This window comes from Fukomys damarensis, unplaced genomic scaffold (genome assembly GCF_012274545.1).
Source record: "Fukomys damarensis isolate Sample0158 unplaced genomic scaffold, DMR_v1.0_HiC HiC_scaffold_13, whole genome shotgun sequence".
Lineage (NCBI taxonomy): Eukaryota > Metazoa > Chordata > Mammalia > Rodentia > Bathyergidae > Fukomys > Fukomys damarensis.
The window spans coordinates 17686384-17699382 of NW_022900925.1; the positions used below are offsets into that span (position 1 = coordinate 17686384).

The 12999-nt window shown below is 46.6% G+C and overlaps 1 protein-coding gene across 1 annotated transcript in view; it reads right to left on the minus strand.

The window, feature by feature from the left end:
* The window catches only part of Pipox (pipecolic acid and sarcosine oxidase), a 25018-nt gene extending 20778 nt beyond the window's left edge, over positions 1–4240 (minus strand). The window contains exons 1-2 of the mRNA XM_010642275.2: positions 4046–4240; positions 105–253 (exon numbers count right to left, since the gene is read on the minus strand). Coding sequence (XP_010640577.1) covers positions 105–253; positions 4046–4159 — 263 coding nt within the window. The 5' untranslated portion in view covers positions 4160–4240. The remainder of the gene's footprint in view (positions 1–104; positions 254–4045) is intronic.
* Between the last annotated feature and the right edge of the window lie 8759 nt (positions 4241–12999).

A 12999-nucleotide genomic window follows, 5' to 3' on the forward strand; every position in this document is an offset into this window, starting at 1 on the left:
AATAAATAAAGGACCAAGAAAGCAGCCTCCTCCTCCATTTCCCGACCTGCCTCTCGGCCTCCAGCTGTGGGATGGCTTGATTCAAGGAAGCCCTCCCCACCCACCTGTGCAGGGCGGTCCCTGCCTCGAGCTCCAGCTGGGCCCATATCTGATAGCACTCATTCATCATCTGGGTGTAGAAGTCTTCAGAGTAAGCCTTTCGGATTATGCGGCTCTGTCCGTGGGAGCTTCCTCGGGAGTGCGGGAGAAAGAACTAGAAGTGAAGAACAAGAGAAATAACAAGATCCATGGCCCCTTGTGCCACATCCCTCTTCAGGAGCCATCTCATTGTGTCCTGTCAGCCAGAAGCTACTGATGCTTTAAATATTTCCATACAATCTTTCCAGAATTTCCCTTTATGGCCAGTTTATTGCCTTGATAAACTGGGGTAGAATTCTTCAAGAGAGAAATTCTTCGATGGCATTAACTTGGGACTCCTTTTTGAAAACATTGTTTGCATCTACAAGTCCCTTTGTTAGCTGGTCTTCAGTCATCATGCTGTGGTCTGGCCCTGTAACAGGGACTTAGAGGTTGGGTCTCCAGATTCCCAGTGGAAAACCAAAGGCAGGGTGAAGCTTTGCATCTCTGCCTACATTTAGGGGGTGGAGTGGGGAACAGAGTCTCATTACATAGGTCAAGCTGGTCTTGAACTCACTATGCAGACCAGGCTGGCCTCAAACTCACAGCAATCCTCCTGCCTCAGCCTCCCAAGTGCTGGGATTATAGGTGTGCACCACCATGTCCAACTCTGCCTTCATTATTTATATGTCTCCTTTCTTACTTTAAAAGTTGATGTCAGATTACAATTTGGCCCATGCATTCTTTTTGTGTGTGTGTGTGTGGTACCAGGGATTGCACTCAGGTCCTTGCGCTTGCGAGGCAGGCCACCAAACTGCTGAGCTAAATCCCCAGCCCTGGCCCATGCATTCTTAACTGTTTCTTTGGCTTTGTCTCCGCCAGATTTAAAAGCTAAGCAGCTACCAAGATAACAACACCTGGCACCTACTGAAGGCCTTTAGATAGACCCTCTGTAGAGTAACTCTAACTGCTGATCACAACTATGACCCTCTCCAGCTGGAAGTAGCCAGAGCTGTCTTCGCCCTTTGCCCCCTCGCAGCAGTTAGGGGTGCTTCTTCAGACCCGGGAGTACTACAGATAAATAAGTTAATTAGATAACTTATAGACAGTTAGACTGGGCTACCCTCAAGTAGCCAACACAGCAATTAGCCAACATGGAGGAAAATCAAAACACATTCACTGAAGGCCAGAATTACAAAAGGAGAGAAACTACTATACTCTTGTGCTTGCCTGGGATAAATAGCAGCAATTGATATTCTAAATAGGTACCAACCACCTGGGTGAGGGACCAAGGTCTTGACCCAGCCTTTCCAGGAAATATCCCTGACCCCCCACCCTTACTGTAAATCCTTGTAAGCTTTCTATGTGACTTGTTCCCCCACTTGACCCCCATTTAATCAACAGTACCTGGGTACTGTACTTGTAATCTTACTGGTTGGTCATGGTTTTGCCCCACCTCATGCCCACCCTGTAATTTTCCATTGGGTCTTATAGTTTTGTCCTTCTTTGTCCCTGCCTCACATGGCTTTGCTGTATAAAACATTTGAAAAGTGGGGTGGGTGGTCAACCCACTTTCTGGTCCCCCTTCTGTCTCTCTTAGACAGAAGCTTTCTCTTTCCCTTAATAAATTTTTCCTACTCTTAAAGAAAAAAAAAAAAACTTTGTGTCAGATCCCTGCTCAGCTTTGTATGTAGGCAGGTTAGTCACTTAAAAAGAGTCTGTCTAAAAATTAGTAGTACAAGTTTATTAGCCCAGGGCTGGGGATTTAGCTTAGTGGTTCTGGTGCCTGCTTCGCAAGTGCAAAGACCCAAGTTTGATCCCTGGTACCAAAAAAAAAGTTTATTAGCCCTAAATTTACCTAGCTTTTCTTTCTTTTTTTTTTTTTTCTTTTGGGATGGGGGATTGAACTCTGGACCTTATACTTGCGAAGAGGGCAGTGGAACCACTGAGCTAAATCCCTGGCCCTTACCTAGCTTTTCTTATCTGCATTCAAGACCAAGGGCATCAAGTAAGAGTAATCTAAAAAATAATTTTCAGGATTTGCAGGCACATCCAACTGCCAGCTTTTACAACATCCAGTTCCAGACAACTTGGAGCAACGCTTAGAAGTCTCCAGCCATTGTCTTAAACCTATGGTCACCTCAGATTCCAGGAAAAGCAGAGCCTTACAAAGCAGGAGTCGTCATCCCAACCTCAAAGAACCAGTCCTGAGATACCGACCAACTGACATGCAAAGCCCCAACCCTTATCTTTGTTCCCCTTTCCTACAAAACCCCAAGGTTTGTGTCAGCCCTTCAAAGACTGAGCTCAAACTTCTTTGAGTCCTTTGGCCACACAGATTAAGATTTTGTTTCCCTGCTCTTCACCACTACTCTTCTCCTTGATTGGTATTTTGGGAATAGGTGGCCAAACCTGGTTTGTTTGGACCACTGAAAACATGGATTTTGCCCTAGTAACAGCCCCACTTAGACTCAGAGAGCAGAAGTAGAAAGACTCTTCTAAAGCTGAGCATGGTGGCGCATGCCTTTAATCCCAGCACTCAGGAGGCTGAGGCAGGAGGATCGCTGTGAGTCCAAGACCAGCCTGGGCTACATAGTGAGTTATAGATCAGTCTCAACTACATAGGGAGACCCTGAAAAAAAAAAAAAAAAAAAAAAAAAAAGAAAAGAAAAGAAAGAAAGACTCTTCTAGATTATTCTAATCTATCTACCTCATTTATGGATGAGGAAAACAATGCTGACTCTTTCTCTGTGGCTTCAGGTCACTCAGGATAAGAGAACTACCTTGGGATTTAGCAAAACTTGGAGAGTTTCCTGAGAGGAAGAACCAGGAATCCTTCGGGCTTTGAGCAAACTGACAGAGGAATGAAGATTTCTAACCACACAAGCTCATTACCGGGAAGAGTAAACTATAACCATCCCAGAGAGCTGCAGGCAGAATGGAAAGAGAGAGAGAGCCCCCTTCACAGGGTGGGTGGGCCTGCCCACTGAAGGACCTCCGCAGCTACCCAGGGCCCACCAACACATGTACTGTCATTATACCTGCATTGCACAGGATCGCTTTCCTTTAAGGAAAAATGAGACTTGAGTCATACTTCCTGTGCATCAAGCAAGGAGACTGCTATTACAGAGGTGACAGAATAAACAGAAGCTTCTTTGGGTTCTGCGATTAGGAGGTCCAAAAAATACAGAGAAGACTCCAACCTCTCAGGCTGAAATACCAACCTTTGCCTCTAGGAAAATTATCTTTACTTATGGTTACCTAGAGCAGAAATGATTATTTTCCTGGCCTAGACCAACCATTTGGGCACAGAAGAGACAGGAGAATAAAAATGAAAAGAACAAGCTTGGGTGTAGCGGTATATACCTGTAATCCCAGCACTTTGAGAGGATGAGGCAGGAGGCTCAAGAGTTCAAGCCCATCCTAGGAAATTTAGCAGCTTAGCCAGACACTGTCTCAAAATAAAAAATGAAAGAAACCTGGGGATGTAACTCAGTGCAAAGGCTGTGGGTTCAATCCCTAGTACCAAAGAAGAGAAGGAGGAGGAGACAGAGATCAAAGGAGGAAGAGGAAGGAGAACAACCTGAGCTGGGTGTGGTGGCTCATACATATAATCCCAGCAATTTAGGCTGAAGCAAGAAGATTGCAAGATCACACACACCATAAACAAAAACAGAAACATACAAACAAACAAACAGGGCCCAGGACATTTCTTGGTTAAGGGCCTGAATCAAGAGGCCGTGAAAGGAAGAAATGTGCCTAGAAACTTTGCTGCATGAGTTTGAGACACATCAAGCAGCTAAACTCCAAAACTGCACAGAATGTGTGATGATTCTAGCCTTTTGGCGTCACCCCATAACCTGCTAGATCTTTCTTGAAAGCCCTCCCAGACACAGTCCTTCAGGTCAGAAGGGCAGTCACACCGTACCTGCTCCAGCAGGAGGACCCTCTTCCCGTGTTTGGCCAAGTGGTATGTAGTGAAGCATCCCTGGATGCCTGCCCCGATCACAATGGCATCCCAGAGATCTTTCTGAGCAGCCATGGTTCCCACTTAGCCACAGAGTCCACAAAGGGGAAGGCAAACAAAGGCGGCTCCAGGAGGGAGGAAAAAGGCAAAGTCCAGCCTGGCCTGAGTTCCCACAATCCCCTGGGGCTGTGTCCTTCACAGTTCTCCCTCCTCCAGAGCCTGGCACAGGGCTTGACCTCCACCTCCCCTGCAGAGCATGGCTGCTAGTCTGATTTGTGAGGTTTAGCCCAGCTCAGCTGCCAGTCTCACCCTTAGATCCCTCTAGCTTTCTATTCTTGGCTCAATTATTGTCATGCAAATGGACTTCTTCCTATGCCACCTTCCTGTCTCATTATGATCTTTGTCTCAGGACTTCAGCCCTGGAATTTCAATGCCTCCTAGACCAAGCTGGGCACCGGGAATGCTGCCTCCCCCTGCTGGTTTTCCACTCTTCAGCCTAATTTCCTTTAGAGAATCCACGGGCCAGCTAAGAATTTGGCAGGATGCCCAGGGTAAGGCCCACCTCCCTCATGGGTGGTGAGGTCAGGAAGTAGACGCAGGGCCAATTGGGAGGGCAGTTTTGTGATTATGAAATTATTCTCAGCGTGTGTTACTTTCACTTTGGGAAAAGGAAAAGAAATGATCCTGAAAAAATGCAAAGGGCAGAGTGAGAGGAGGAGCCCTCTCCTCCAGCACAGAGAAGGAACCGGGCACAAAGCTACTACACGGAAGGGCCCTGTGTGGAGTATCCCTCAGTGTCAGGCAGCATGCTCAATAAGTGCTGTCACAGGCATTGGGGACAGAGGCAGCACTTGTAGGTCCTTAACACAAAAGAAAAGGGAGCGCAGAATGTAGCTCAGTGTAGGGCATACACTTAGCATGCTCAAAGTACTGAGTTCAACCCCACACCCAAAAAAGAATTATGAACACAGGTGCTAAGACTTAGAAGAGGGCCGGGGATTTAGCTCAGTGGTTCTGCCGCTTGCCTCACAAGCACAAGGCCCTGAATTCGATCCCTGGTACCAAAAAAAAAAAACAAAAACAAACAAACAAAAAAACTTACATGAAATCATTAAATTATGGAGCCCTATGTTTGAAGTTTCATTAGCTTCATAGTACAGCTGCCTCTCAAGACATTATCTCATTGAATCCTCATTGAATGCCCCCGGAATAAATATTATTTTTTTTGTTTTGTTTTGTTTTGTTTGTTTTTGGTACCGGGGATTGAACTCGGGTCCTTGTGCTTGCAAGGCAGGCCACCGAACCACTGAGCTAAATCCCTGGCCCAGGAATAAATATTCTTATGCCCACTTTTGGCAGAGTAAAGATAGCCCCAGACCCACTGATACCCCCCTGCCCCAGGAATAAATATTCTTATGCCCACTTTTGGCAGATTAAAGATAGCCCCAGGTTCCTTGTCACTCTTCCCATCACAGGCTCTGTGACTGTTTGACCATAGAATGTAGTGGGAGCCATATATGACTTTCTGTTCTAGACCAGCTTCCTCTTTTTGTCCTAGAGCACTCATTCTTAGATCTCTGGGCTGCCATGTTAGAAATCCAACCACCCTATAGGAGAGGCCAGGTAGATACAGATCCCAGGACAATACTGAGAGCCAATCATAAGAGAGAAGCCAACTTGAGCCCTCCAGCCCAGCCTACCCACCAGCTGAAATTGCTGAGTGACCCAGTCAACAGCATATGGCACAGAAGAAACACTTAGCCAAGCCTCTTTGGAAATCATGACCACAAAATTCATGAGGCAGAATAAAATAGTGGTGCTTTCAGCCACTAAGTTGGGGGGGGTAAGTTGTTTTTGTTTTTTTTCCAGCCATAACTGAAACACTACTTAATAGCCAAAGATAGTAAAGCTAGAGGGGGTGTAATTTACCAAAGCCACACACCTGGTATATGCAGATGCTGAGATGCGAACCCAGCTCCATCTGCTTAAGAACCCTTCCCTTTAAACACTATGCCATGCTGAAGATTAGTCAGAGCTTGTAGTGATGATTCTGATTTCAATATTTTGCTGTTTTTCTTGTGGCCATACGGTGAGTGGGAGAAACAGTCATTCGGGAAGCCCATATGACTACAGGAAGCTGCCCAGCTTCAGCACAGTGGCCCACTGAGACCCCAGCTACCCTTCTCATTCCACAAATAATCCACCAGAATAGCCTTAGCAACTAGCTGTCCTCTCAGGCCAGCCCTTTCTTTCCCAGAAAAAATAGGAGCCCAGAGAGGGTGCCATCTGACTTTCCTTCTGGAAGAAAAAAAATCATTTTAGAATCTAAAGGTCAACTCAACTCTATGTCACCCACACCCCACATAGTACAGGCTAGCATCTGCCTCACAATTGGACAGCTCTCTTACAGTAAAAAATAGCAGATATAACCAAGAAAAATATGCTACACTAAGTATGTAAAGGCTTGATAGAAATCTATAAGATCAACCCCCGGATTTCTCTTGATAAGATGTCAGAGGAAATGAACAGTTTACACACAAGGAAAAGCAGACAATAAATCCTTCCATGGAAGTATGCCCAGTTTCACTAGCAATGAAAGAAATAGGAATCAAATAACTTCAAAGTCTTATCATATGCCCATTAAATAAATAAAAATAAATGAAAATGACACAATCTTATGTTGCCCATGCTATGGGGACAGAGATAGAGTAGGGTGGAAATTCGGGCTGTCTGGATCTTTTATAAAAAGCCAGGGCAATGCTCAACAACCAAGGTAAAATGATTCAAACATTCTGACCCCAAATTCTGCTTGAAGAACTGTTTCCCAAGGGGAGAAAAAGGCAATTGTATGGAGACGTGCATACAGAGCTGTGCTTTTAAAATATAAAAAAAAATTGGAAGCAGGCCAACAACAGGAAATAGCTGAGCAAATTCTGGAATAGTATGTAGCTATTCCAAATGACAGGCACGAGGACACTGCTTTGTGGAAATGCATATATGAAACGGTACTGAGAAAGAAATGCAGAGCATAAATAGAGCCTCGCGATCACAGCCATGTGTTCAGTCTGTGCGTTATCAAAGATCTGAAGAGAATTTGGTGAGGTAATTGAGCTTAATGCTTATTAGTTCCTGTATTCTATAAAAAACGGTGCTTCCATTCACAGTTTGTAAAAGGAGGAGAAATCCCCTGGGGAAGCAAATGCTTCAGATCTCCCTGGTCACCAGTTCCTGGGCCCAGGGAAGTTTTCTTTGTTCTCTTCTCGGTTTTTCCTGCTGCCCCCCAACACTTCTCATTCAGCCCTCCCTTCTGGGGAAGCTGCGGCCTGGTCTGTATCCCCCACCCATCTAATAGAATAACCCTTCAGAGACAAAAATGACAATTCCTTTTCCCATCCCTATTTCACAAGCTGCCCTCGATTCCTGGACTCAAGCATTTTGCTTCTTGTTAAGAATTTCAAACAGCTCCTCCAAAAGCAGACACTGGCCATGGCCCAACCTTGAAACGAAAAGCAAATCGACTTCTGAAGGCTTCCCCTTCTCTCAGGGTTGCCATCCTTGTGGATGTCCTGACACAGGCAAGCAGAGAGATGCGATCCCCTCAAATTCCATTTTAATACCCATTCTGGATCGGAAGGCTATTAAAGGGAGAGCCAGCAGCCCTACACCTTGCTGCTTGTGTGTGTCAGCAATCGCTGCTCATGTCCTGGGGCAGAGACGCTGAGGATGTGAAGATGAGCTGCTCATCCGGTGGTTTGATTGACACTTTGCAGACAGGGGTGGGAGAACCGAGCTAGGGAAGCAGCAAGCTGTACAGCTCAGAAATAATGAGAGGACCTGAATGGAGAGAGAGCATGGAATAAATAAGAGAGACCTTGGAGTTGAACGGTAAGGGAGAAGTTTCCATTCTGTTTCCCCTGCACATTTCGTCCAGGGGCTGGAGCCTAGGGCAGGCAGCCAGGCAGGCAGACCTGGAGGATCCCCTGCAGACCCATCCTACCAGCTGCCGGGGGCGCCTGGGACCCTGAATATGCAGAGGATGCCAGCCAGCAGGAGAACACACAGAGCAAGCTTCGTGTGGTCTTGTGCACATCGTTGACCCACTTCCTGTCTCAGGCTGAATCCCCTCTCCTGCGTCTTTGCTCTTGGTCATCCAGCCATCTTGGCTCGCCTAGAGGGTTGCATTAACCTCATAATCCATTCTCCTTGTCTCATCCTTGCCCCTCTTCTTGACCTGTACTCCTTGTTCCTGACAGAGACAGCTCTCTAAATGGCAAATCTGCACAGGTCACTCACTGCTGAAATTTTTTTCATAGCTGTCCATTTCCTATCAGAAAAAAAAATTCACACTGCTTAGCCTGGCACACAAGGCCGCTCACGTCTGGCCTCCACCTGTTCCTGCAGCACTATTGCTGCCGCTTCTCGCTGTGCTCTGGCGATACTGAGCTGAGAGAGGTTCCAGCATTCACCCTGATTATTCCAAGCTCCCTGGCACTTCTGAGCTGACTTAGACAGCTTCTCTCCTATACCCCCCTTCCCATCCTGCCAGGTCTTAATGATAACAGTGTGCACATTGTTGTAATTGTTTGAGTGTCTGCCTTCCCCTTAAGCCTCTTAAAGACAGGGAGTCTTCTTTTCATGTCATTTTTCATAGGTAGCACAAACACATGGAACAACAATAAAACGAATGAAAGAAAACACAGTGGTCTCCTTTTCACTCTGTCCTTGGTACTCAGTTCTCCCACCAGATGCAACATAGTTGTTTTTTCCTTTTGTGTTTTTTTAAGAGTTATTCTATGAACGTACAAACATGTTTATACATATAGATACAGATACAGGTATATTAATCTCAAACGTAGCAGGCTATACAGCACCTTGAGGTTTTCACTTCATCTTGGCAATCCGCAATGGCCACATGGGGTGAGCATATTTTCCTGATGGCCAAATAGTATTCCACGGTGTGGAGGAGGCCTTGGGCACAGAGAAAGCAAGTGGCGAGGCTCCCTGGCTATCACAGGTGCCTCAGATACACGTGGCTCTCCTCTGGTGTTGGGTGTTCAGGATGGGCCCAGCAAGGTGTCCTCTGCGACAGTGACCACCTCCGGGTGGTGGGGGAGGAACACCCAGAGACCTTGATTTCTGTTATCTGCCGTGTCTTTGTGTTTGCTTTTGTTAACATGGCAGATATTAGGGTCAACTCTACTCCCTCCCAATTATAAGAGTCCAGATGAGTAAGGTGGTGCACACCTGTAATTCTAGCACTCTAGGAGGCTGAAAGTTCAAGCCCCACTTGGGCAATTCAGTGACTTAGTAAGACTCTGTCTCAAAATAAAAAGTAAAATAATTTACAGGAGTACAATTGCTAGGCAGATTAAAAGTCCTGGGAACTGGGACTGAAACCTCTGAGAAAATATTAAAACATCTTTGAGCCTGAGAGGATGAAGATATCCCCACAAAACGACCCTCTCAGAGGTCACTGGGGTAGAAGAAATGCACTCAAAATGAAGGAGGAAAAGGCTGGGGATGTAGCTCAGTGGCACTGTGCCTGCCTTGCAAGCACAAGGTCCTGAGTTTGATTCCCCAGTACCGGAAAAAAATGGAGGAGGAGAGGTTTTCATTTGTCTTATGGGAAACTTCCCTGAAGAGAACCTTCAAGCGTCTTAACCTCTTTTCTGCCAGGTGTCTCTGTCTCAGCCCTATCGCCTTTGCACATGCATCTGACTGTGGTACTCTAAAACACGCCCAGGTATTCATTAAGTAGTATATTCGCACCACTGGGCTTTTGAAGAAGGTTCCATTAAAAGCTCAGCCGCACTGAAGGACGTGACAAGCCAGAGAACACTGAGAGCTGGTGCCCAGCTGTCCTCTGTGGAGGTGAGGGTGTGTCTGGGGCGGGGAAGAAATCTACGCCTCTGTCAGCAGCCTCCCCACTCACACTCTAGAGAGACGATTTTCCACGATTCTCCCAGGCTTCGCATCTTGACATCACCACCCTCTGAGGTGGACAGTTGAGAAAAGGGTGGGGATGGGGGCCAGGAAAAGTAAAATAGCTTTCATATGAATTGGGCTGGTTTGACAGATAAGAAATGGCAACCAGAATTCAGTAACACGCAGGAAGATTACTCCAAGGATTCTACTTTCTGGAATTGTCCACTTTTCCCGTAGATATGGCCTTCCCCTCCTCTCTGCAGACCGATGTTGCTGATGTCACTGTTTGTTAGGGATTGTAACAGGCAGATATGGAAGCTCAGCACGATCACACACGCGCACACACACACACGAAGTTATGTAGGCAGAGCATCCAAGAAAGTGACTGGATATAAGGGCCCTTCCTCCAGAGAAGACTGTGTATACTCCAACCAGATACCACAGACACCACCAGCCCAGAACTGTCTAAGCCATACTTCCAGCCCGAGGTTCTCCAGACACCCAGGCACTGTCAACAAGGCTGGCTTACTTGAGTTCACCCTTCTCCCAGTGGGATAGCCCAATGGGATAGCCTTTCTAGATCTCAGCATACTGCGGGATGATGCTTCTCTTAGACTCTCCACCAGGTGCAGGAACTAAGGTTAGATTCCTATGCCCCTACTTACTAGGTCATCAGAGTGAAAATTCAGATTTGCTAGAACAGGTGCTTTTTAAGAAAGAAGTGATTTCTAACCTCTGGTTTTCTCTTCCATGTGGGCCTGTTAATGCCTTACTATTAACTCTTCAGGGCTATAAAGATATTTTTGAGGGCCAGGGATTTGCCGCCACCTGCTTCACAAGCACAAGGTCCAGAGTTCGATCCCTGGTCCCCCCTACCCCACAAAAAAAGATATTTTTGATATTTTATGTAGCATTTTCAGTTGTTTTTACTAGGATACTTGGTCTAAATAACTTGGCTTGCCATTTTCAGTCTTTCATACATGACTGCAGTCCAAGTACTAATATCCAGCACATAAGCCCTTACATTCTCCCAGCCCCTCCCTCCCAGACACCAAGAGTGAAAAAAAGACAATGAAATTTGCCAGAAAGAATAGTCACCACTCAGAGGACAGCAAAGGTGGGAATCTCATTAAAGTCCCCGTGAGAGCCTGATTCAGGTGAGAGTCAGCCAGGCTTTGGCCAAGGGGCCAGTATACATGTGACCCTAAAAGCATCGTCATAAACTGGAATAAGTGAAGAGAATTTTGCTGATTAAGACTGCCTTTCAGGGAATTACTGTATCTGTTTTAAAAGAGGACTGTTCTGACAAGGTACAGGTGTAGGCTGTGACCCCTCAAGGTTAACTGGCTTTAGCTGAGCCTGGGTCCTGTCTCCCGAACAGCTTTTGTTTTGAAGAATAGGGCATGCAATTGCCCATGGGAGCTGAACAGCTCAGAATAACAGAGAAGCGTGGTCCACTGTTCATCCTTCCTTTTTCTAGTACCTAACCTCTTTAAATAAAGTGTTGAGCAAATATTTAAAGAAAATCAGTTTTTTCTCTATAAGCACGACAAGAAGCTGGCAGCACTAGTTGCCTCTGGGGAGTGAAGCTGGGTGGAATCTTGTTACATATAGAAAAAGGCTTAGAAGAAAACGCTGTACAGATCACTACAGTCCTGATGGGACTCAGGGATGGGCTCTGGGCTTCGTCAGCATCCTGCCTCCTCCTAAGCTCTCAGACACAGCCAGCCTTTGGCCTGGGTATAATCAAAATTCAAAGAAAGGCCAGAGGACTGTTGGAGGGTTATGGGTAGTGTCTGGAATTTTGAGAATTTAAAGCAAGGGGGCTTGCTGGGCCCACACTGGGTCTCATCTAACCATACAGAGTTTTCTACAGAACCTTGAAAGGACCCACACTGGGTTCTCAGTGGCGGGTGAGTAGTAACCAACCGCTCCCGGCTTCACTCTGGGCAGCACCTCTCGCAGGAAGGATCTTGGCTGCGCTCCCCACTCCAGTCACCCCCATGTCTCACCTCTCCTACATGTCCAACTTTATTTTCTTCCTGTTTATGGGGGCAGATGAAAGAAAGGTTTAGAAAAGACATTGGGAAGATTCCAATTGTGTTTGGAACAGACTCTCAGGGCTCCCTGCCCGGAAATCTCAAAGGAAAGGAAAAAGCTGAAGTTCCTGGAATGAGCTAAGAAAGATGGGCCTGGAGTTAGCCCCCAAAGCTCTCTGGACATCCTGGATAACCTGGTCCACACCAGGGCTCCTTCATAACCCCTCACCTCACTGCAGACACTTGTCACAGGTTTCAGGTGCTCAGTCAATGGGCTTCTCATTCAATCTTCGTAACAGCCTGATGAAAGGGGAAGCAGGTATTTTACCCCCATTTTGCAGAAAAAGTGACCGAGCCCGCATTCCCATCCCACCCAGGACTTGCGCCCCCATATCCAGAGTTAGGACTGGTGTTCTCCCCCTGCAGCAGCATCTCGTGTCCTGCATCAGGGGCCCCGTTCTTTTGTGACGATGATGTGAGAATGTGCCTCATTCCATGGAGCGTATAACTGCATTCCCCAACCCCCACTCCTGCAAAGTCAGAGAAGACACATGACCCCCAATGGGAAGAAAGTCTAAAGCTGCCCTGGGGATCTTTGGAGACGCTGTTTGATTTATTCCAGTCCCTCCTGGTATTCTGTGCCACATTCATAAACGTCAGCACCAGAAATGAAGTTCCCACTGCCCTGGCAGCTGCTAGTTGCTGCTGTTGCTCACCAAGGGTTCCTCTCCCCTTGATTGATAGAGATCTGAAAATAAAGGAAACCTAAAAGCCCCCTTGAGCATTGATGGGAGGGAGGGACAGCTTCTCCAGAAGAAGAGGGGGAAAGATCCAGAAAAGGCCCACATTAGTGGAACAGAGAGGGAGCGTCGGTCGGTCTGTCTGTCTGTCTGTCTATCTGTCTGTCTGTCAGAGTATAAGGAAAAGACTCCATCCATTGTTAAAGTTACA